This window comes from Phytophthora ramorum (assembly GCF_020800215.1).
Source record: "Phytophthora ramorum isolate Pr-102 chromosome Unknown Phyram_PR-102_s0004, whole genome shotgun sequence".
NCBI lineage: Eukaryota > Oomycota > Peronosporomycetes > Peronosporales > Peronosporaceae > Phytophthora > Phytophthora ramorum.
In genome coordinates, this window is record NW_027150650.1 from 3,204,662 (window position 1) to 3,223,139 (window position 18,478).

At 53.1% G+C, this 18,478-nt stretch overlaps 9 protein-coding genes across 11 annotated transcripts; 6 read left to right on the forward strand and 3 right to left on the reverse strand.

Moving 5' to 3' along the window:
• Positions 1–44: 44 nt before the first annotated feature.
• Positions 45–765, forward strand: KRP23_5461 (putative ubiquitin-conjugating enzyme E2 33; the record flags this gene model as incomplete). Its single annotated transcript, XM_067890527.1, has 3 exons — positions 45–389; positions 462–509; positions 604–765. The coding sequence occupies 3 exons, from the start codon at positions 45–47 to the stop codon at positions 763–765; spliced, it is 555 nt and encodes a 184-aa protein (XP_067747067.1).
• A 259-nt stretch (positions 766–1,024) lies between these two features.
• KRP23_5462 (putative ubiquitin-conjugating enzyme E2 33) lies at positions 1,025–1,762 on the forward strand (the record flags this gene model as incomplete). The annotated part of the gene is made up of 2 exons (XM_067890528.1): positions 1,025–1,369; positions 1,433–1,762. The coding sequence occupies 2 exons, from the start codon at positions 1,025–1,027 to the stop codon at positions 1,760–1,762; spliced, it is 675 nt and encodes a 224-aa protein (XP_067747068.1).
• Positions 1,763–1,885: 123 nt separating this feature from the next.
• Positions 1,886–6,706, reverse strand: KRP23_5463 (the record flags this gene model as incomplete). 2 transcript variants are annotated; one of them, XM_067890529.1, is made up of 13 exons in its annotated part: positions 1,886–2,584; positions 2,646–2,776; positions 2,840–2,927; positions 2,987–3,077; positions 3,145–4,266; positions 4,357–4,583; positions 4,676–4,984; positions 5,072–5,200; positions 5,267–5,491; positions 5,579–5,768; positions 5,858–6,004; positions 6,067–6,295; positions 6,364–6,706. In XM_067890529.1, 13 exons carry the CDS (start codon positions 6,704–6,706, stop codon positions 1,886–1,888), a joined length of 3,930 nt encoding a protein of 1,309 aa, XP_067747069.1. The 2 variants fall into 2 exon arrangements, with proteins under 2 accessions (XP_067747069.1, XP_067747070.1); XM_067890530.1 differs by lacking the exons at positions 1,886–2,584; positions 2,646–2,776; positions 2,840–2,927; ... (3 more) ...; positions 4,676–4,984; positions 5,072–5,200 and having other exon boundaries at positions 5,433–5,491; positions 5,563–5,768.
• A 138-nt stretch (positions 6,707–6,844) lies between these two features.
• KRP23_5464 (uncharacterized protein) lies at positions 6,845–7,177 on the forward strand (the record flags this gene model as incomplete). The annotated part of the gene is made up of 1 exon (XM_067890531.1): positions 6,845–7,177. One exon carries the CDS (start codon positions 6,845–6,847, stop codon positions 7,175–7,177), a length of 333 nt encoding a protein of 110 aa, XP_067747071.1.
• Positions 7,178–7,486: 309 nt separating this feature from the next.
• On the forward strand, positions 7,487–7,958 carry KRP23_5465 (DNA polymerase alpha catalytic subunit; the record flags this gene model as incomplete). The annotated part of the gene is made up of 2 exons (XM_067890532.1): positions 7,487–7,816; positions 7,896–7,958. 2 exons carry the CDS (start codon positions 7,487–7,489, stop codon positions 7,956–7,958), a joined length of 393 nt encoding a protein of 130 aa, XP_067747072.1.
• Positions 7,959–8,634: 676 nt separating this feature from the next.
• Positions 8,635–9,213, forward strand: KRP23_5466 (Receptor expression-enhancing protein 6; the record flags this gene model as incomplete). The annotated part of the gene is made up of 1 exon (XM_067890533.1): positions 8,635–9,213. One exon carries the CDS (start codon positions 8,635–8,637, stop codon positions 9,211–9,213), a length of 579 nt encoding a protein of 192 aa, XP_067747073.1.
• Positions 9,214–9,460: 247 nt separating this feature from the next.
• KRP23_5467 (uncharacterized protein) lies at positions 9,461–11,178 on the forward strand (the record flags this gene model as incomplete). The annotated part of the gene is made up of 4 exons (XM_067890534.1): positions 9,461–10,330; positions 10,396–10,474; positions 10,538–10,770; positions 10,840–11,178. 4 exons carry the CDS (start codon positions 9,461–9,463, stop codon positions 11,176–11,178), a joined length of 1,521 nt encoding a protein of 506 aa, XP_067747074.1.
• A 60-nt stretch (positions 11,179–11,238) lies between these two features.
• On the reverse strand, positions 11,239–12,032 carry KRP23_5468 (Epsin-3; the record flags this gene model as incomplete). Its single annotated transcript, XM_067890536.1, has 2 exons — positions 11,239–11,685; positions 11,748–12,032. The coding sequence occupies 2 exons, from the start codon at positions 12,030–12,032 to the stop codon at positions 11,239–11,241; spliced, it is 732 nt and encodes a 243-aa protein (XP_067747075.1).
• Positions 12,033–12,322: 290 nt separating this feature from the next.
• KRP23_5469 (Nucleolar protein 6) lies at positions 12,323–15,724 on the reverse strand (the record flags this gene model as incomplete). 2 transcript variants are annotated; one of them, XM_067890538.1, is made up of 1 exon in its annotated part: positions 12,323–15,724. In XM_067890538.1, one exon carries the CDS (start codon positions 15,722–15,724, stop codon positions 12,323–12,325), a length of 3,402 nt encoding a protein of 1,133 aa, XP_067747077.1. The 2 variants fall into 2 exon arrangements, with proteins under 2 accessions (XP_067747077.1, XP_067747076.1); XM_067890537.1 differs by having other exon boundaries at positions 12,323–13,651.
• Between the last annotated feature and the right edge of the window lie 2,754 nt (positions 15,725–18,478).

Consider the following 18,478-nt stretch of genomic DNA (forward strand, 5'->3'; position numbering starts at 1 on the left):
TTTCCCGCCAGATTTTAGTTTTATCCCACCTTTATCGGACGGAAATGGCGTCCGCGATGGCGACCAAGCGGCTGCGCAAGGAGTACCTGGCGCTGCAGAAGAACCCGGTGGAGAACATCCGCGCGGCACCGTTGGAGAAGAACATCTTGGAGTGGCATTACGTGATCTCGGGCACGGAAGGCACGCCGTATGAAGGGGGATTCTATCACGGCAAGCTCAAGTTCCCGTCCGAGTACCCCATGAAGCCGCCGGCCGTCATCATGTGCACGCCCAACGGCCGCTTTGAGACGAACCGCCGCATCTGCCTCAGCATGTCCGACTTCCACCCGGAGACGTGGAACCCGCTCTGGGCTGTTGGCTCTATCCTCACGGGGCTCTACTCGTTCATGGTGCGCTGCCAGTGAGGAGAATATTAAGCGAAAAAAAGGCTGATAATGCGACTGTTGTGGTTATAATTGCAGCTGGAGGACAAGATCACGACGGGCAGTATCGAAACGACGGAGGAAGATGTAGGGATGTGGGGCTGCCATGATGCTGGACTCCAGTAGCTGGAGTCCAGCGGCTAGAGAGAGGAGCTGACTGCCGTATATTTGTTTCCTGCAGAAACGAACGTATGCGACGGTGTCTCTCGAGTATAACTGCAAGGACAAGAACTTCCGTGGGCTGTTTACGGAACTGGTGGAGCTCCAAAATGCCAAGCTGAAGGAGAAGGCGGGCGATGTCAGCAGCGAATTCACCGAGGGCGTCACTGCGGCGCTGGACTAAATCGAGTCTTCTAGTTACTACCTGCATCTGCAGGTATATATGCTTGCTCGTCGAGGCAATGCGTCCTACGTAGTTTATGACGAAGATTGCTATCTACATGTTGTAATTTCACGGTGAAATGAAAACTTCACCTTCCTGCTTTCCGAAGTCGCTGCATCAGGATGGATGAGATGTATCCATCTCACCTAAACGCGGCTATCATTTCGATACACGGTTCACCACGTGGATAGTCGTCTTCAGTGTATCGTATCGAGCCATCATGGCGTCCGCGATGGCGACCAAGCGGCTGCGCAAGGAGTACCTGTCCATGCAGCGCAAGCCCGTGGACTACATCCAGGCCGTGCCTGTGGAGACCAACATCCTCGAGTGGCACTACGTCATCACCGGCACCAAGGGTACGCCGTACGAGGGTGGCTACTACCACGGCAAACTCAAGTTCCCACCCGAGTATCCCATGAAGCCGCCGGCCGTGATGATGATCACGCCCAATGGCCGCTTCAAGACCAACCAGCGACTGTGTCTCAGTATGTCGGACTTCCACCCAGAGACTTGGAACCCCATGTGGTCCGTCAGCTCCATCCTCACGGGCCTCTACTCGTTCATGGTACGGCGATCTACTTTATACTATTGTTTGTAATTCCATAATAATTGGTATGTGATGTTGTAGTTGGAGAGCCAGGCGACGTTGGGTAGTATCAGCACTTCGGATGCCCAGAAGAGGAAGTACGCGGCGGCATCGTTGGAAACTAATTGCAGTAACGCTACATTCCGGAAATTGTTTCCGGATCTGGTGGTGCTGCAAGAGGAACGTGAGAAAGATCACGAACTGCTTCGACAACTTTCGCCGCCAGGGGAGGGGGCGTCAACAGGATCGTCAACGAAGGCCGGGGGTGCAGGTTCCGAGAACGGCGGGGCGATAGAGGATTGGTCCACGACAGTGTACCTGGTCGGCAGTGTGCTTATGGTGGCCACTTTTGCGGCATACTGGCTGTCGTAAGCAAGCAGTATAGGAAGAGACGAAGAGTTGAAAGAGTAAAAGGGGGGAGGAGAATCGACATGGAGTTTGTATTGATGCTTGAGGTGTCTATTGTCTGTCAAAGCGTGAAGCAGGTTGACAGCTTCATCGGTGGCATTGTGCTGCCAGTGGGGAAGATAGAGACGTGGCGGGTGGTGTGAAGGATGGGGGTGTAAACGCCGCCGCCATACTTGGAGCAGACGGCCAAGCTAGCTCAAGAGTGTGGAATATACGCTTGGAGGTCGCACGCATTTCGCGCGCATTTTCGACGAAGCGAGCAGTCTTGTCCTCCATTTCTCTGCCAAGTGATCCAACAGTAGTTTGCACACTGAGCAAGTCGCTCTTTTGACGATTTTTCTTGCTGCTTGACACAAGTGAGCCTTGTGCATCGGTGGCTGCTTTGATTTCTTCGTAGTGGTGTACGTTGATAACATGTTGGCTGACGTTCCAGAGATCGTAGAGCGTGCGCTGGCCAAGCAAATGCACAAGAGTACAACCAGCAAACTGCACCCCATCTCCGAACATTTCTCGTAGCGATAACGCAGCAGTTTCCTCCATCGTAGCACCTCCAGTACGAGGATTGTTGCAGCTCAAAAATTCAAGAGCACACCACACATGATAAAAACTGGAGCTGTTTGGCATCTTCTCGGGCTGAGACTCCGGTGCGGCTTCCCACTCATTAGCAATCCCTGATGCTGTCAGCATGGAGTCGATGCGTTCAAGTGCACACTGAAAAATGTGCGGAGGGTGCTTGGTGGGGTCACCTGAATGTAGTGTTGCTTTCGACTGCATCGATCCCGAATTCTAGGCACAGCAAATTAAACAATAAGCTAACGATACGAAGTCCACATGCTCGCTCACTTACGAGGACATCTCCGAGTATTAACAGAAGCATCAACGCATTGCCAACTTCTCGAAAGCAATGAAATACTTGCGCTTCAAGCTCGTCAGAGTCTAGAAGGTGCTTGAACTTGCCCTCAAAATACCCGTAGCATCCTGGTGGTGAAAACATTAGTCAAAATCTTCAGCATTCCAATACATGAAGTCCGAGGCACGAACCTTCGGTCCGGTACATGAATCGTGGTAGGCGAAACGGCGGGATAGTGGATCCCAACGCTGGGATACACAGTGCTAATACGTCTTCAATCTGTGGTGCAAAAACTGTTAAGTAATATTTAGAGAATTGGTGCCAAGTTCAAAACCCACCTTGGTAACCAAGAAATCGATGCAGTCATTTGCAACATCGGCGAGCTCTCGTTTCGAAAGTAGCTTGCACAGTGCCTCAACGTGTGGTTCTCTGAAAGAAAAGGAAAACCAACAAAGTTAGAATTGGTCTATCCCATCTTGCGAGCTCGCAAGCTTACCCGAAAAAGGAACGATGCCCCCCAGTAATGGCTTTCTCAAGAGCACCATATTTGGCAGCTTTGACTACTGCTGAGTTGCCGACCTTGCTTCGAAATATACTCCCTCTAGACAAGCGGTGATTCTTGGCTTTCCTCAGGCACTCTTCGTGCGCGAATTGATCTCCAATCGTCATCGTCAGTGCCTCATGGAGTGCCATACGAATGAATCGACGATCCCCGAATTTAAGACTGAAGTGCTGACAAAGGTCAGTGCGAATTGTTTCCAAAACCTGTTCATGAACGCGAGAACGAATCATTTTTTCTGTAGGCGCCGAATGCTCCAGCAGGCATTCCACGCTTTCATCGTTTGATTCCCCCAGCATATCGACAAATTCATCGAGCCCCAAACCCGATAGTGCCTCATGCGTCCTTTTCAACACTATCAACATGTCAAGCATTGCGACGTAGCATGTAGCATCACTTGCTTCAAATTTGGTGAACCAGCCTTCCAAGTCCTTTCGTAACAGAACGTCAACTCGCTGACCTAGCTGAAAACTGAGATCGTACCGTTGTCCAAAAATGTTCACGCATCCACGTGTGAGGATTGATTCGTACTTGAAATCCTCTTCTTCAGCGTCGAGCGCTTTACTAAAAGCGGACAACGTCGGATTAACCTTCGTGGCAGCAACAGTTTTGATGGGCATGCTCAAGTCCGCTTTGGCACATTGACTCCATCCTCGACACGCGTGTTTTGCTGACAAAAACTTGTAGTGTAGATATACTCGCTCTGCCAGTAGGAACACAAAATGATCAAAGCACAACTTGCCTTCAGCTTCAGTTTCGTCGTAGAGATATTGCTGCTGCAGCTCGTACAGTGAATAATTTGCGGTGTCGTTGTAGATGTCTAGTATCGCAAGTACAGGCTCCACATGCGAAGTCGCACCATCCAAGCAGTGCTCAATAAGTAACCACGGCAGCGAGATCTCGACGGGAATCTGGACTGATTTAGTCAATTCCAGATACAACTCTCGAAACCAGACATGGGAAAAATCCGTCATTTCACGGAGCGTTGCACTTAGATTCAGCAAGACCGGGAAAGCTCCCGCGCGGTGATAGAAAGCTTGCATCAATTCCGCATCTGAGCTGATCACAACCCAAAATAAGCATCACTGACGTTAGAAAGTGTTTTCTAGTCAAGCATGGCTGCATCAATTTCAGGTAATGAGATTTTACCTGTCTAGGTCCTTCTTAAACGTAAAAAAGGCTGAGGAGGTTGAGGACTTGGAGTTCAGGTCGCCCATGGAGCGCTTGGCATACGTCGAATCAATTGCGGTTCGTAGCATCTGAATCTGGCACAGGGAGGCGCTCGTCGTACGATCGGGGATCTGGGAAAATTTCCGCTCTTTGTGCTTCTTCTTGAAGTCGCTTGTCAGCAGTTCGCTATCAACCCAATCGCCGCACTACCGCCGCACACCACGAGCAATTAAAAGTTAGCCGACATTGATCTGGGATAAACCACTTGCATAACCTAGATAGAATTGCGCTTGTTCACCATTGCACGTATGTCGTGAAGCAACTTCGTGCACGCCAGTTTCCGCTTATCCGCTCGATGCAGTATTGGAAGGAGGGTATGTTGGACGAATACTTGAATCTGATGGTATACTGTACGGCGAACACATTTCGCAAGCTTGAGCTGAGAATCGCACAAAATCTGCCCCACCGATTTCACGCCATAAATGAGATCTGCCATCGCCTGCCACTCCTCGTCAGAGTAGTTGTGCTTCGTAGCACGTTCATATTCCAAAAGGGGGCTATCCATGGATGCGCCTGCTTCACGTAGTGTTTCACTCCTTTTCGGATTCTGTCGCCAACGTCACCACACAATTCGATAGGGTGGGTATGTCTTGCTTGTGCTATTCCGCAATCCAACATTATACACTCATCGTACCTGGTATTTCCAGGCAAGACACAGTAAAAAACTGCTCTTCCATTTGCTCAAATGCGCTATTCCGTCGACCAGTGCTTCGTACAACGCATCGTTCTGCTCTTGTGTGCATTCATGAGCAGCTCCCTGAACCTGGGGAACATATGTAGGCGTCAGTATTAACGTAGACCCTAACTTCTTTTGTGAAGATAACCCAACCATATTCAGCGCGTGCATCAATCGCGGAAGGTAAGTCTCACAAGTTGCTTTACAGTCTCGAGATGCTGTGACCACATCGAACATACTATCGCGGGTTTTTGAAGATGTCATCCCGTTCATTGACTCCGATTTGTGTCCGCCTTGTGAGTGTTGTGCTTTCACGGGCTTAATGCTCGTTTCGTAGACCATTGGGATTACGGGAAATCGAGCAATAAGTTTCACCGCCTGAGAATATGGCATGGAAAAAAACGTGAGCCATTGTCTACCAAGCTAGCTGCACACAAGGAAGAGCCTACTTGAAGCTTTGCGTACCGCCTCGATAACCTTTTTGTCGGCCCCAGGCAGCGTGTTCGTTTTTCTCCACGTGTCCGAACTCTCCAAAACTGACATAAGATACGAAAGTGCTCGAAGGTATTTGAACTTGGAATTTGGCGTCGCGCACGTATCGTTCTCGATATGGCTAACGCAATGCCTCAACAATAAATACGTGACCTGGTCGTATCTAATCTTCCAAAAGAATTCGCATTCGTTAATTTTCAAACTGGATTTGCACGTCCACCTCACAACAAGGTCAGATAAAGCGCTACCTACCGCTTTACGTTTGTCAAGTTATGTCGCAGCGAATCCCAAATGGACCCTTTCGCTTGGTACGATCCCCCCATGAGTTCCTGCAGCCGCAAAATATCTTTTTCCACGAGGTCGGCATCCGGAAGATCGTCTCGAACATGCAAAAATACCCTGCATATGCATTCAACCAGTGAGTCCTAAGTTTACGAGCCTTCTCACACACCCGCGCCCACCTCTTAAAGACAGAGAAGTCATTCCTAAGACTGCTCTTAGTATCGTGAAAATGGTTGAGCTGCAAAATGACGTCCATAATGTCCACGAGGGCGTCCATCAAAACGTCAGGAATCACTCGCGTCATGTTCTCGTGCACCGTCGTCCTCTGGATGTTGTCGCTCAGCAGCACCACCGCCTGCGAGCAGAACTCGTTCAGCTGTTTGATCTTGTCCATTTGCGGCTGCAGCACTGCATCAAAAATGTCAACAATATTGTATACTATAGTATTTCTACAGTACTACAGCTACAGCCCTCACCCGTAAAGATGGCGTGGTAGTATTGCTTCGTCCGCTTGGGGTCCGCCTCGTCCGCCACGACGCCAGGCGGGAAGGCTCTAGCACAGCTTCTGGAGCAATATATAGCGTTCACGAGTGCTCGCCCTTCCGCGCATTTGCTCTGCAGCTGGCGCACGATCTTCATCTCCTCGGCGAACACAAATCCGACCGCCTCTTGGTGCGAATATTCTTCGCTGGCGGGCGCCGGCGACATGGCGAATGTCAGCGCGTCAGCGCCGCAGCCGCCGCCAGTCTTGCGATCGGTCTGTGAGGCTGCGAACGCCCGCAGCGCGCTCAGTGACGAGCCTCCGCCTCCCTGCTCCATACTCTGCGTGTGGAATCGACGACTGCAACCCTTCAAGATATTGTACACTAAAATCACATGAAACCTATCGTTTCGCATAGTGTGGACACTATCTTATTGCATAAACATCAGCCCGAGCACCAAGTATATAAACGAACGATGGCGCTGCGACGAGCGGTGACTTTGATGGCGGCCGGCTCGAGGCACTCGCTGGGTATGTCGACGCAGTCGTCGCAGCTGCAGCTGCGCTTCTACTCAGGTGACAAGGACGCGGACTTTGTGGCGCTCCACCCGAGCGGCAAGCCGCATATCACGAACACTCCAGCGGCCGTGAGCGAGGACCTGGACGACGAGGACGACGAAGACGACGAAGACATGGTGGCTGTTGGGCCTTCAGGGGTGGAGTATGGAGGACCCACGCGCGGCGGAAAGCTGAAGGAGCCCACGCGCTTTGGCGACTGGGAACGCAAGGGCCGCTGTTCCGATTTTTGAGACTGCGGGCGTTTGCAGAGTCTACGTCGATCGAGCTAGTCTTTGAGTAGAGCTCCAAGTCAATCCTGCAGTCTTGAAGCTGCACATACATGACTAACCACCTACAGCGAATTCGTTTCGTATCGAGATGTTCCAGTCAGTCTCTGCCTCTCTTTTTTTAGGATGGTACCTGCCTGCGGAGCCACAAAGCTGTACACGCAACGCGGCAATCAAACCGTGATCTTGTCATGCGTCATGCAATACACACCATTGCCTCAATCGGCTGCTTCATGTAGCTGCGGGTAAAATGACCTCCGGCTTCACGTTGCAATGCGTGAAGCAACGAAGAAGTATTACGAGGCGTGGACGATTTGCTCTGATGTGACGTGCAAGACGCGGACGCAGAAGCAGTCTCTCCGTGGCAACGGAAACATTTGCTCGGCGGCTGGTTGCAGGGCGACGACCACTCTCGAGTATCCCGATAGCGCTCTGTACACCCAACTCAAGTACTTTGAGTCTCTGTTCAACATTGAACGTGCAGTGAAGAAGATTAAAGCGCAGAAGGAGCGTGCACCAAGCACGACCGCGACGACAGAGCCTCCCCCGCTTTCTGGTCGCCACCGTGCTGTGCTGAAGAAGCTACTTTCCCAAGCTGAAGAGGTACGCCCATTTTACTGTCTCGCTTTTCATCCATTTCTTGGTATCCTAACGCGTTGATTTCGGTTGTTGTGCTGCACAGGCTGTCCACCGAGACGACTACAACTGGGTCAAACCCTCCATCTGGCAGACGCTGTTTACATAAGGCATCTATTCCATGTCGTCCTCAGCACTACTGTAGATCACAGCTTCTAAACACGTCATTGTTCGGAATCACTATTATAGTGACTTCAATATATGACGCGAGTGTGTCGGCGGTACAATGTGCCGGTTATGTGACTGAACGTATCGGTTATGTTCCAAAATGGCGTAGCGTCCACGTCAGACCTCTCAAATTCGGTGGACTCGTGGAACCAGCGGTCCCCGCGGTCAACCCATTCCGTGGCCGACTTTCTCGGAATGCAGTCGCAGTTGTCTATCTCGACTTGTAGGCGTCTGATCAACGCCATTATGCCTTCTCCAGACAGCTTGATATGTGCTCTCTCAAATCATACCGACATCACCTCCGCCACCTCGTGTGTCCGCCCAGGCCCGATATCTTTTCTGCGATGGATATACCTCACCCCTGACGCAAGATCGCATATTTTCTGGAATCAGATATAGGTTAGCTTTTGCGCAGAACTCAGTCGCGAATAGTACACATGGAGCTTCCCCACACTCTGCACATGTTGGTTTTTGTATGCTCCACAAACTCCGCAAACATTTGCGCACTCGAGTCAACCGCAGTATCCTGGCCAGCCGTCACTCTTGAAAAAGGCTCGCGTGCAGATCAACCAAGTCAAGACCCAAGTCAAGACCCAAGTCAAGACCTCAAGACCATCATGGAGAAGGTGCAAGTGTACATGGACAAGTGGGCCAAGGACCTGGACAAGTTCCCGGTGCTGCAGTCGGCGCAGGACGCCACGGGCGTGGAGAAGCTCTACCTGGTGGCGGGTGGCGCGGCGCTCACGCTGCTGCTGCTGCTCGTGGGCTTCGGCGCGGGGCTCATCTGCAACCTCGTGGGCTTCGTGTACCCGGCCTTCTGCTCCTTCAAGGCCATCGAGACGGACGACAAGAAGGACGATGTGCAGTGGCTCACGTACTGGGTCGTGTACGCGTGCTTCAACCTGGTGGAGATCTTTGCCGACTTCCTGCTCTACTGGATCCCCTTCTACTACGCCTTCAAGCTGGGCTTCCTGCTCTGGCTGTTCATGCCGTCCACACTGGGCGCGTCCTTCCTGTACATGCACTTCTTGGCGCCCTTCCTCAAGTCGCAGGAGAGCCGCATCGACCGCGCCATGAAGGAGGCCGTCAGCAGCAGCGGCGCCGTCATCTCGGACATCAGCGGCGTGGCTAAGGACATCGGCCGGGACGTGAGCAAGGCCATGGCCGCCAAGATCGTGGACAACGCCGCCCAGTAGACGGCGTAGGTCGATGGCAATATCAGGAGAGAGAGAGAGAGAGACATGTGCAGCAAAGACGGGAGGATTATGACGCTGGGATTCTGGCTGCACTGCCCCGCACACTCATAAGTTAGCTTGCTTTTACTTTGATGAATCGAGTGGTTGCCTATTGCTTGGCTGTTGTGTCTGGAGAAGGTTGCTACAGACCCTTTTAATCGTTGCACTTTGCCCGTCTATATCTACGGCTGAGCCGCCGCTTGGAGCCATGAGCAGCGCGTCGTACGCCGCGTGGGCCAAGTTCGACGTGGAGAAAGAGCTAGAGCGTGTGGACGCGCGGGAGCAGCGCGACGCGCAGCACAAGCAGCAGCAACGGCAGGTGCAGGCCAAGGAGCGCGTCGAGAGCTCGGCGACGCAGGAAGCGCAGCAGTCGGCCGACGTCTTGGCGGCGCAGGCGGCGGTGGCGGCTCTCAAGGCCAAGAAACGCAAGGGTCGAGACAAGAAGAACTCGGGTCGTGGAGCTGATGAGAGCGTGGAGAAGGCGGCGAAGCTGCAGACGCAGGCCGCGCTCTTCGCTCACAAGCACGAGCTGCTACAGCAAATCATGGAGAACCGTCGACTTGGGGACAGGATTCTGGAGGAGAAGGGCTGGGAGCAGGCCAAGAAGCTCTTTGAGAAGGCTCTGAGTGCTGTGAAAAAGCTGGAGGAGGTGGCTCCGCAGCTTCTGCAAGCTGAGGAAGAGCAGGCGCGATTGCTTGGGAAGGAGCCGTCGAATCAGCTTGAAAAGAAGCATGAAAAGAGTCATGATCATGGTAAGCAGGACGCGGAGGACGGACATTCGTGTGGCCAGAGTTGCAGCCATGAGAAGAAGGCAGATGCGGTTAAGAAAGCTGCGGAGCCGCTGCCCAAAGCCGACGACTTGATGGCCATCGTCAAAATGTTTTATAAAGATGTGTACATGGGGATCGGCACCTGCGATCTTGCGGGAGATCGACTGGCGGCGGCTACGGAGGCGTTCAAGGAAGTGCTTCTGCGAGATGACGTGCATTTATCGGCGTGGCTGAAGCGAGGCGAAGCGTTTGAGCGGATGGACGCCCCGTTGTTGGCTATGCTGCACTACAGCCGGATCACCAACCTGGTGCGTGCTTTGTCAAGGCGAAGTCACGGTGTTTATTGATGCTAATGCGCTATTTCTTGTTACAGGATTCCGATCATGTCGACGCAATGGAAGCTCTGGAACGAGTGAAGACGAAGCTGCTAACTGAGGGCGATGCTAGCAGCGGTGAGAATATACGTAATATACAGAGTATATGTGCGAGCCTTGACTAATTATTTTTTCGTACAGACAAGAACGCGATCCAGAGTGCCGTATCCAGGAGCACCGAGGGACACACTTTCCGAGAAGTTCTTGAACGCATCGAGTGGGTCTTCGAAGAGGCCAATGTGCTGGTTGTTGAGAACTTCTATGACTACTCTACGACAAAGTACCAAGTTGTTCTGGGCTGTATTGAAGCGTTGCGAGCACGCGCTGAGATATATGCGGCAAATGAGGAAACAGCATCCTCCGTTATCGCCGAGGTGAGTTTACTCGTCCCCGCCTGCGCAGTATATCTGTGGTCGAGCTAACGTTTGCAACTCCGCGTTCAGATCGAGATGTCGTGCCACCTGAACATCGCAAGCGGCTGCCTCGAGATGCAGCGCAACTACACGATGGCGCTAAGTCACTGCGAGCAAGCACTTCGTCTGGACAGCAACCGAGCGATCTCCCACTTTCGCACGGGCCAGCTCTACCACGCACTGCACAGCTACGAGAAGGCGCTTGAATGCTTTGAGTCAGCGAAGGCACTGGTCTCTGCTGTCGCGACGGGTCAATCCCAAGAGCAACGCAAGAAAATGCTAGCCACGATTGTCAAGGAGACCGACAAGTGCGAGTTCGACCGCAGTCAGTACGATATGGGGTACCTGCGGTCCATGGCAGCCAAGTGATGAAAGCGCTAAGTGAAAAATAGTAAACGCGAAGATTATCTAGGCTCTTTGCCTGGCAATTCAGTGCATCTCTTTCTCGCTCTCTTCTGGTGGATGCGTGACGATTCTTGATGCGATATCATCGTTAGCACTTGAGCCAAAAGACGGCGTGTCGGTGTATGCTGGTGGCCGGGATTCATCGTGGCGTACCATCCCGGAGCTGTCCGCCCTCGGTGTCGGGTAAGAACTACGTAGGCCTCTCGATGACAGACTTTGGTGGAGCTTTTCAGCTTTCTGGCGCGCTTGTAGCAGAGCATCGTCGTCGTCGAGCAGAGCATTGATCTCCGCTGCGGTTTTGCGTACGCCAGCGCCAACATCCAGGTTTTGGCTGAACTCGTACTGCTCGAACTCGTACTTGTTGTACTCCGCAGCCAACTCGACGAGAAACGAGCATCGAGCAGGAGATCGGGAGTCTCTGAGCACTTGCTGGGAGCCGTTGATCAGCAAGTAGAGCAGCAAATTCAGTGCCTTGGACAACACCAAAGAGTTAGTCTGGGCAAGTCGCGCGTCCTCCAGCGGAAAAAGCTCACCTTTTTCATCAGGTTCGGGTTCTGTTGATGGTCGATGAGGATCTCCCAGATTCTCCCTTGGATGTACGGGCAGTCCACCACGTTGTCGGTGCGCGACGCCAACTCGTTCATAACGGAGGTGGGAATTCCCGTTACTTGCTTCTTGGTTGAAAATGGTGCCAACACCTCGTCATCCACCGGCAAATGTTCGTCCAGCAGCATTTCCACGGGTGACTTGGGCTCCCCATTCAGCGCCGACTTGACGATCTCAGCCACTTCATCAAAAGCAGCTCGCAACCGATCCATAGTTTCCTACTCTCGGTGTTTTCGAGAATGAGCTCCAAGCGCTCAGCCCTAAAAATGGTTCTGCTCGAACGGTTCAAGAAAGCTGCAAGAAGGCTATGTGTAGTCCAACTTGAAGCCAACCACATTGCAATTGTGTCTGCGATCTGTACCAACAGCAAGCATAGTTTTGAGACAACTTGAGAACAGCGATGGCAGAGATCACGCGTGCATTAATTAGTTCACTACAGGACATCCGTCCAAAGAAACCAAGAAGACAATCAAAATGCATCTATATTGTGGCTGTATGAACCTTATGCGCTTTCAAACGGCTGCAGTGCGACGCCGACGACCATGCCATGGCTGATGCTCTGCATGTCTGACATGATCTCAAAAATGTTCGGAACGGCGTAGCTGCGGGTAGATTCGTTGTCAAGGTCGTCCTCAGCCGCGTCGGTGTTGGGGAGGGGGATCTGGTAACTAGCTGTGATGGCGCGGAACTTGGTCGGCAGGAAAGCCTGCGGCTTCCACGTGATCAGGATCTCCGTCGTGTCGACGCCGTTCACGAAGAAGAAGGCAAGATGCCCGAACGACCTCTGCAGGTCTTGGAGCAGCTCCTGAACAGGGTCGAACCCGATCATGACTGGCACGGAAGTCAGGTCCATGTTCTTGTACACCGGCGCAACAAACGGGTGCTTCTTGTCACCGTCGACACGAATCCGCTTGGTTGGGAGGTTCTCAGTGGCAAGCTGGAGCATGGCGTCAAACTCCTTCCTCGACGAGGCAAAAGCCGCCTTCCACCCAGAGGATGACGCACCTGATGCCAGCCACGACACCAGCACACTGTACGAAGCCTGGGCCAGCGAAATCAGCCGCTGCACAACCACTCTGTCGGGTGTGAACCGCGTCCAGCTCGACAAGCAGTCCATGTCCTCGTAATCTGCGGCAATGAACATGGCGGGGTGAGTAGCTGGGCTCGTGCTAGAGGCCTCGAAGCGCTTCAGAATCTCGCGACGCTTGTCGTCGTCCAAGGAGCTATTCAAATCCACAATGAACGGGGCATTTTGCCAGTCGAAGCTCGCAACGCGCTTCAAGAAGCGGAGGAAGCTGGACAGAACTGAGTGAGGCGTGGACGTAGAAGCCGTAGTCAGGAACACATCCGCCACAAGCAGCTCCACCGCCTCGATGGGGAGCACATTGCTCAATGCCTTGTCCGCCACCCATCGCTGCACCAATCGAACCGTGGGGCCAAAAGATGTGTTCTTCGTGTGCAGCGCATGCACCGTACTGGAGTGCTTGGACAGGTAGTCGGCCTCACGCTTGGCGGACACGTACTCTGGTAAGTGCACAAGAGCCAGCTTCTTCACTCCGGCAGCACCAGTCACAACGCTTAGCTCCTTCTCACTGCGAATCACCAGACGGAACACGTAGCCGCTCATGAAGACGTCCACACAGTCCTTAGCCACCTCACAACGCAGTTTGAGACGCGACTGCAGCTCATGACCAATGTGTACGTAGAACCCAGTCTTCGCGTGCATCAAGGCCTTCTTTTCGTTCGGCCAGGCCGACGAGCGTTCGAACTTCAGGTGCAGCACCAGAGGCTCAAGAACAGTGTTGACGTGAGCCATCGGCGCAGCATCCATCTTCTCACCCTTCGAGTAGGCCAGCGGGTGCGGCTGGACCGGGAACAAGCTCGTGTAGCGGAAAGCAGGGTGCACCGGAAGCACGTCCGAGACCTTCAGCGGCAGCGAGTCCAAGCCACGCAGCGTCTTCGCAAAGCTGTTGAAAATCACCCACAGCTTGGACACCGAGTTCATCGTAGATTCGAACGACGCGTTGGTTGCCTTCGCCTTTTTCAACCCTGCGGGCTCCTCCACGTCAAGCGCAGAGTACAGCGCAGCGTTAGAAGTCTTGATCTGTGCCGAAGTGAGCTGCGGGCAGTGAGCAGGCACGATGAAGTTCACAATCGCGTCGAGCACGCGGTGGCGGTTCTCCGTGCTGATGCCTTCCCACACTACGGCTTCAAGGATAGCGCCATCCTTGAAGCGGCGGAGCTCGGACTTGCCACGCCAGAACTGACGGAATTGAGTGCTAGCCACCTTGTCATCCGCGGACGGGCCCTTATCGACGATACGCAAGGCATTGTCCGAGTTGATCCGCAGTCCAACCGCTACCTTGCGCTGCATCGGAAGCGAGCTGTCCTGCACCCCCCACTCAACAGAGTCCTCGGCAATCGGTCGAATCAGACTAACACGATCCGTCAGCGCTCTCGAGAGCACCGATTCCAGCTTGCGCAGCCAGAAGCGCTCCAGACCCATATCATTGATCGTGCGCTTTTCCTCCACAGTGTACGTGTCTTCGTCGGCGTCGTCCACGGGGGCGGGCGCGGGGAACCAGTAGTACTGGTCGTACCGCGTCCAGAACTCGTTCTTCTTGATGAACAGCGACCGGAAGTCGTCCATCGTGCAGTGCTGAACGAGTCTCACAGACTCCGCAGCCGCGTTCTGCAGTTCCTTCCACGCACTCTGCGTCACACGGCCGAAGAGGTTCAGACGGCCGGACGAGTCCAAGAACACCAGGTCGTACGCCCTGCGGAACGTCTGCATACCCTCGGTCGTAAGCACCACGCCTCCCTCCGTCGGCGGGAACTGCAGCGGTTCACTCTCGAGCTTGTGCACAGCGATAAACTGCACCAGCACCTTGAACATCTGATCCGACGGGGTCTGTGCAGTGATCCGCTTCTTCTGGTACAAGTACAGCAGCAGCATGGACACCAAAAAGTCGTTGATCGAGTCCATATTCTTGTGGAAGCCTCTCTGGCGCAGCCACACCTTGGCCAAAATACACGCCTCTGAGAACTGCGGGGCCTCTTTCAGCGCCGCGTGGAGCTCTCTCGTGTGTCGCCGCACCATCATATCCTCCAAGATCGAATTGTTGTACATGGGGGTGCTGCACTGCTTCATCTCCTGCTCCGTCATGTTGGGCTCATGCCTCACATTGTTCCTCGACGGGGCCAACTTGGCCAGCTTGAACAGCCCCGGGGTGGCCACAGGGATGACGCGGACACAGACGTTGGCCCCCTTCAAGCCGTTCTCGGCCAAAAAGGCCGCGCTCACCTTGAGCAAAGCTACAGGCTTCTCGTAGTCTCCGTGCCAAGCCTGCAGCGTCACGTCCTGGAAAAGGTCTCCATGGGCCTGCAACTCGGCGGCCAGGACGCCCACGTACAGGTTCCGCTTGTCCGTGTATCTGTAGTTGGCAAAGTCCTTGGGCAGGAAGCAGTCCTGCGGCATTTCAACCGCCAGGTCCACGGTCAGGACACCGTACTCAGCGCTTTTCTTGCTGGCATAGGCCATGGTCTGCAAGATGTAGCTGCCTACAATGTCCAGGCGAGCAGGACGCTGGAAGGGCAGGACGATCTCCTTGCGTTTGACGTGGTTGCGCACCAGCAGACCGCGAGCCTGCAGTGCGTCCTGTGTAACCTGCTGGTCCTGCAGGCTTTGCAGGATCTCCTTCATTTGGAACAGCAGCGTCTGCAGACCAGCGGCCGCTTTGGCGCTGGGCTTCCGGCCTGCAGCGGCCAGCAACTCGTCGACCTGCAGGCGGAAGAAGGATGCGCGGTAGGACGTCGTGGGGTCCGCGGCGCGCAGATGGCGCAGCTCATTGGCGCTGGGCAGCGCGTACTTGGACAGCGCCTTGCGCAGGTCCGTCGAAGCCATGGAGATTGACACACTGCTGACCCTTTGACTCTGCGCCACCAACCGATATGCTATGACGCTTTAGAGGGAGTACTGTGGGTAACAGATGGCTAGCGGTATTGTGTCTGATAAGGTAGCCATCTGGGTCTGCTACTGAAATGAAGAGACCGACCACAGCAAACCAACGCACGTTGCTGCTGCTGCGATACGACTCGCAAGCAAATCGTACGGGGGGGGGGGGGGGGGGGGGGGGTTACTAGCATTGCAATCTATTATTGAGAGGAGTCGAGGCATATTTGACTCGACTTTGTTGGTCATGTTGATAGTATTTTCAGCATTGAAGCTATTACATCGATCGAATTCAGGGTCATATCATGAATATGAAATGCCCAGAACGTGTGCGTGAACCGTAAGCTTGGCCACTGCGTTCCTCGCTCCTCGCTTTTATAGGTATTCATGACCCATACCGTGGTACCGAAAATACTAAGCTATGACAGCAGCTCATGTATTATCGTTATGATCGATATATGACAGCTTAGCATTTCAAGCTGTTTGTCGCTATGATAGAGCGACCAGCCCGAAGGAACCAGATAAATTAGCGTTGATCTACACGTAGATCTTCGACGTCTCGAGTCTATTAAATAGTGATACTTTAGGGTAGTGCCAGCGTCAGTGGGACGACACCAAACATAATATTACTGATGGATGAATCGCGATCTAGGCACACCCTTCGAACGAGGGGCTTCTTGCGCTCGTGTTGAGCCCTGTCCACAAGGAGTTGTTAAATATTCGCGAAGTGGCAGCCTCTCCCAAAAAAATATACAAGTCCGGTACATTTTGTTGGCGGCTGCGATAAATGTATAGGAAATCGCTTGTCGCTTGTTAACCCAATATTCCACGAAGGGCGTCCTATAGGTAAGTAGCCTACAGAGTCCGAAAGGGCTAATGCCTGAGCCGGCTATCACCATGCAACGCTCCCCACCTCCAGAGAAGCACACGGCGACACTATAATAGGAAACTTTTCTGCTACGATTTGTCTTTAGCAAACTTGGACGGTGCTCAGTCTCGTCATGCAGGTCGCATGACGTGACATCCGTTGAGCAGCTCTCGAGTCGACGCAGCATTCTCCTCAAGCTTCGCGTCTGTGCTGGGAGGGCCGCCAAGGATAGCATTTTTGGAGGTAGCGGGTAGCTCCTCAGCAGCGAACAACGGGGTGTCGGGACTCCTTCAGCGATCTTCCTCCTCCTCCGTGGAGGACAGCGCTCGCACGCTGGAGCTTCGAGACGGGAGCTTCGACGAGTGCGCTTGAGGGAGCGAAATGAAAAGTGAGAGCTTGCTGGAGCTTCGAGGGTGGTGGGTTCATGAGAACAATGTTCAAGTGCGGACAGGCTGTAGAACAATGCGTGCGGCCTGCAATGGTAAGACTTGGGAGCTGCACGGACAGACCTTCCCATGTCTGGACTGGGCAGCAGCTCTCGCTTTTGATCAATACACCACCGCAAGAAACCTTCGAGAGCAACGACAGCTTCCCTCGCTAGTGTTTTACACTTTCTTACACTTGGTGAAACACGAAAGCTCATCATGAGAATAATAGCCGACGTATCAGATCTGGATTTCTGACTTGTCGGAGTAGGGGGGGGGGGGGGGGCAAAACAGAGTACCGGCAGTTGTATTTATTAAACATGTACGAACACCAATAATTTTGGATTGTGTACGAAAATTGGGACCAACTTTAAGATCTGATAGCGCAATAGTACATGTAAAATAGTTCTGCCAAGTTCTGCCTGCAACAGTGGCCTCGATAATCTATCAAAGGCATATACTGCCACTTCATGGCCGTGATTCAGCGGAAGTCAATGCGCGGAGCCACAGACAGCGAAATCCGATGGATTAAAACAGCATGAGTTCACCGCGAGCGCATTCACTGCGGCACAAGCGTTAAAGTTTACGAAATTCGTTGCTTGTCCGAGGCGATGACAACGACCGTGTTGATAACAAAGCACAGATAAAATGTCGTGGCTTTGTGTGAGGAGAATGCACATGTACGTTGGTTGGATGCCACGATTCGTGCGTCGGACGAGATGGATCATCCTCCACTGGATAATCCATCGGGACGTCGTAACATGTAAGGACCGTGCAAATGTCGTCTCGACTCGTCAACAGCTACATGTGCACACACGAGCTTCGAGTCGAAAATTTCGACACGGTGAGACCAGCCCACCACCGACATGGTTTTGTCCAGTCCCGTACGAAAAGGTCCCGGTGGTCCAGTTGTACGTGTGCCGCCACCGTTAGTCTTGTTGAAGTGAAGGCTCGGCTCAGCTCAATGGCCACAGCACACTAAACCTGGTATATCTTAGTACAATGTCACACTCTACAAATCCAGAATGGTTGGTTTGCAAACTCCTAGTGAGCAGCAAGGCATATTTTTTTTCTGCTTTTACACTCTCTCCACCTGTGGCTTCCTCCTCCAGAATCTCTCTGCGTGCTATCCTTCGTTTTCCTAATCCTCTGTATGCTAATACTGCACGGTACTTCAACAGGCTGCTGCTTTTTTTGTTCGTCCTCGCGTTGAACTCCTTCAATTTGCGACTCTTTTGCATCGCCGTGTCTTGGCTATCCCAAACAATTTGAAAAAAACGTGCACGCCCCACAACGTCCACCAGATCTCGCTTCGTGGAGGTTTGGTGTGGCTTACCGATCCAGACAAAAAACGAGCTCAGTCAGTGTCTCGCCGAATTTATTGGCAAGAAAGTTCCGGTGCTTGGACTTCAA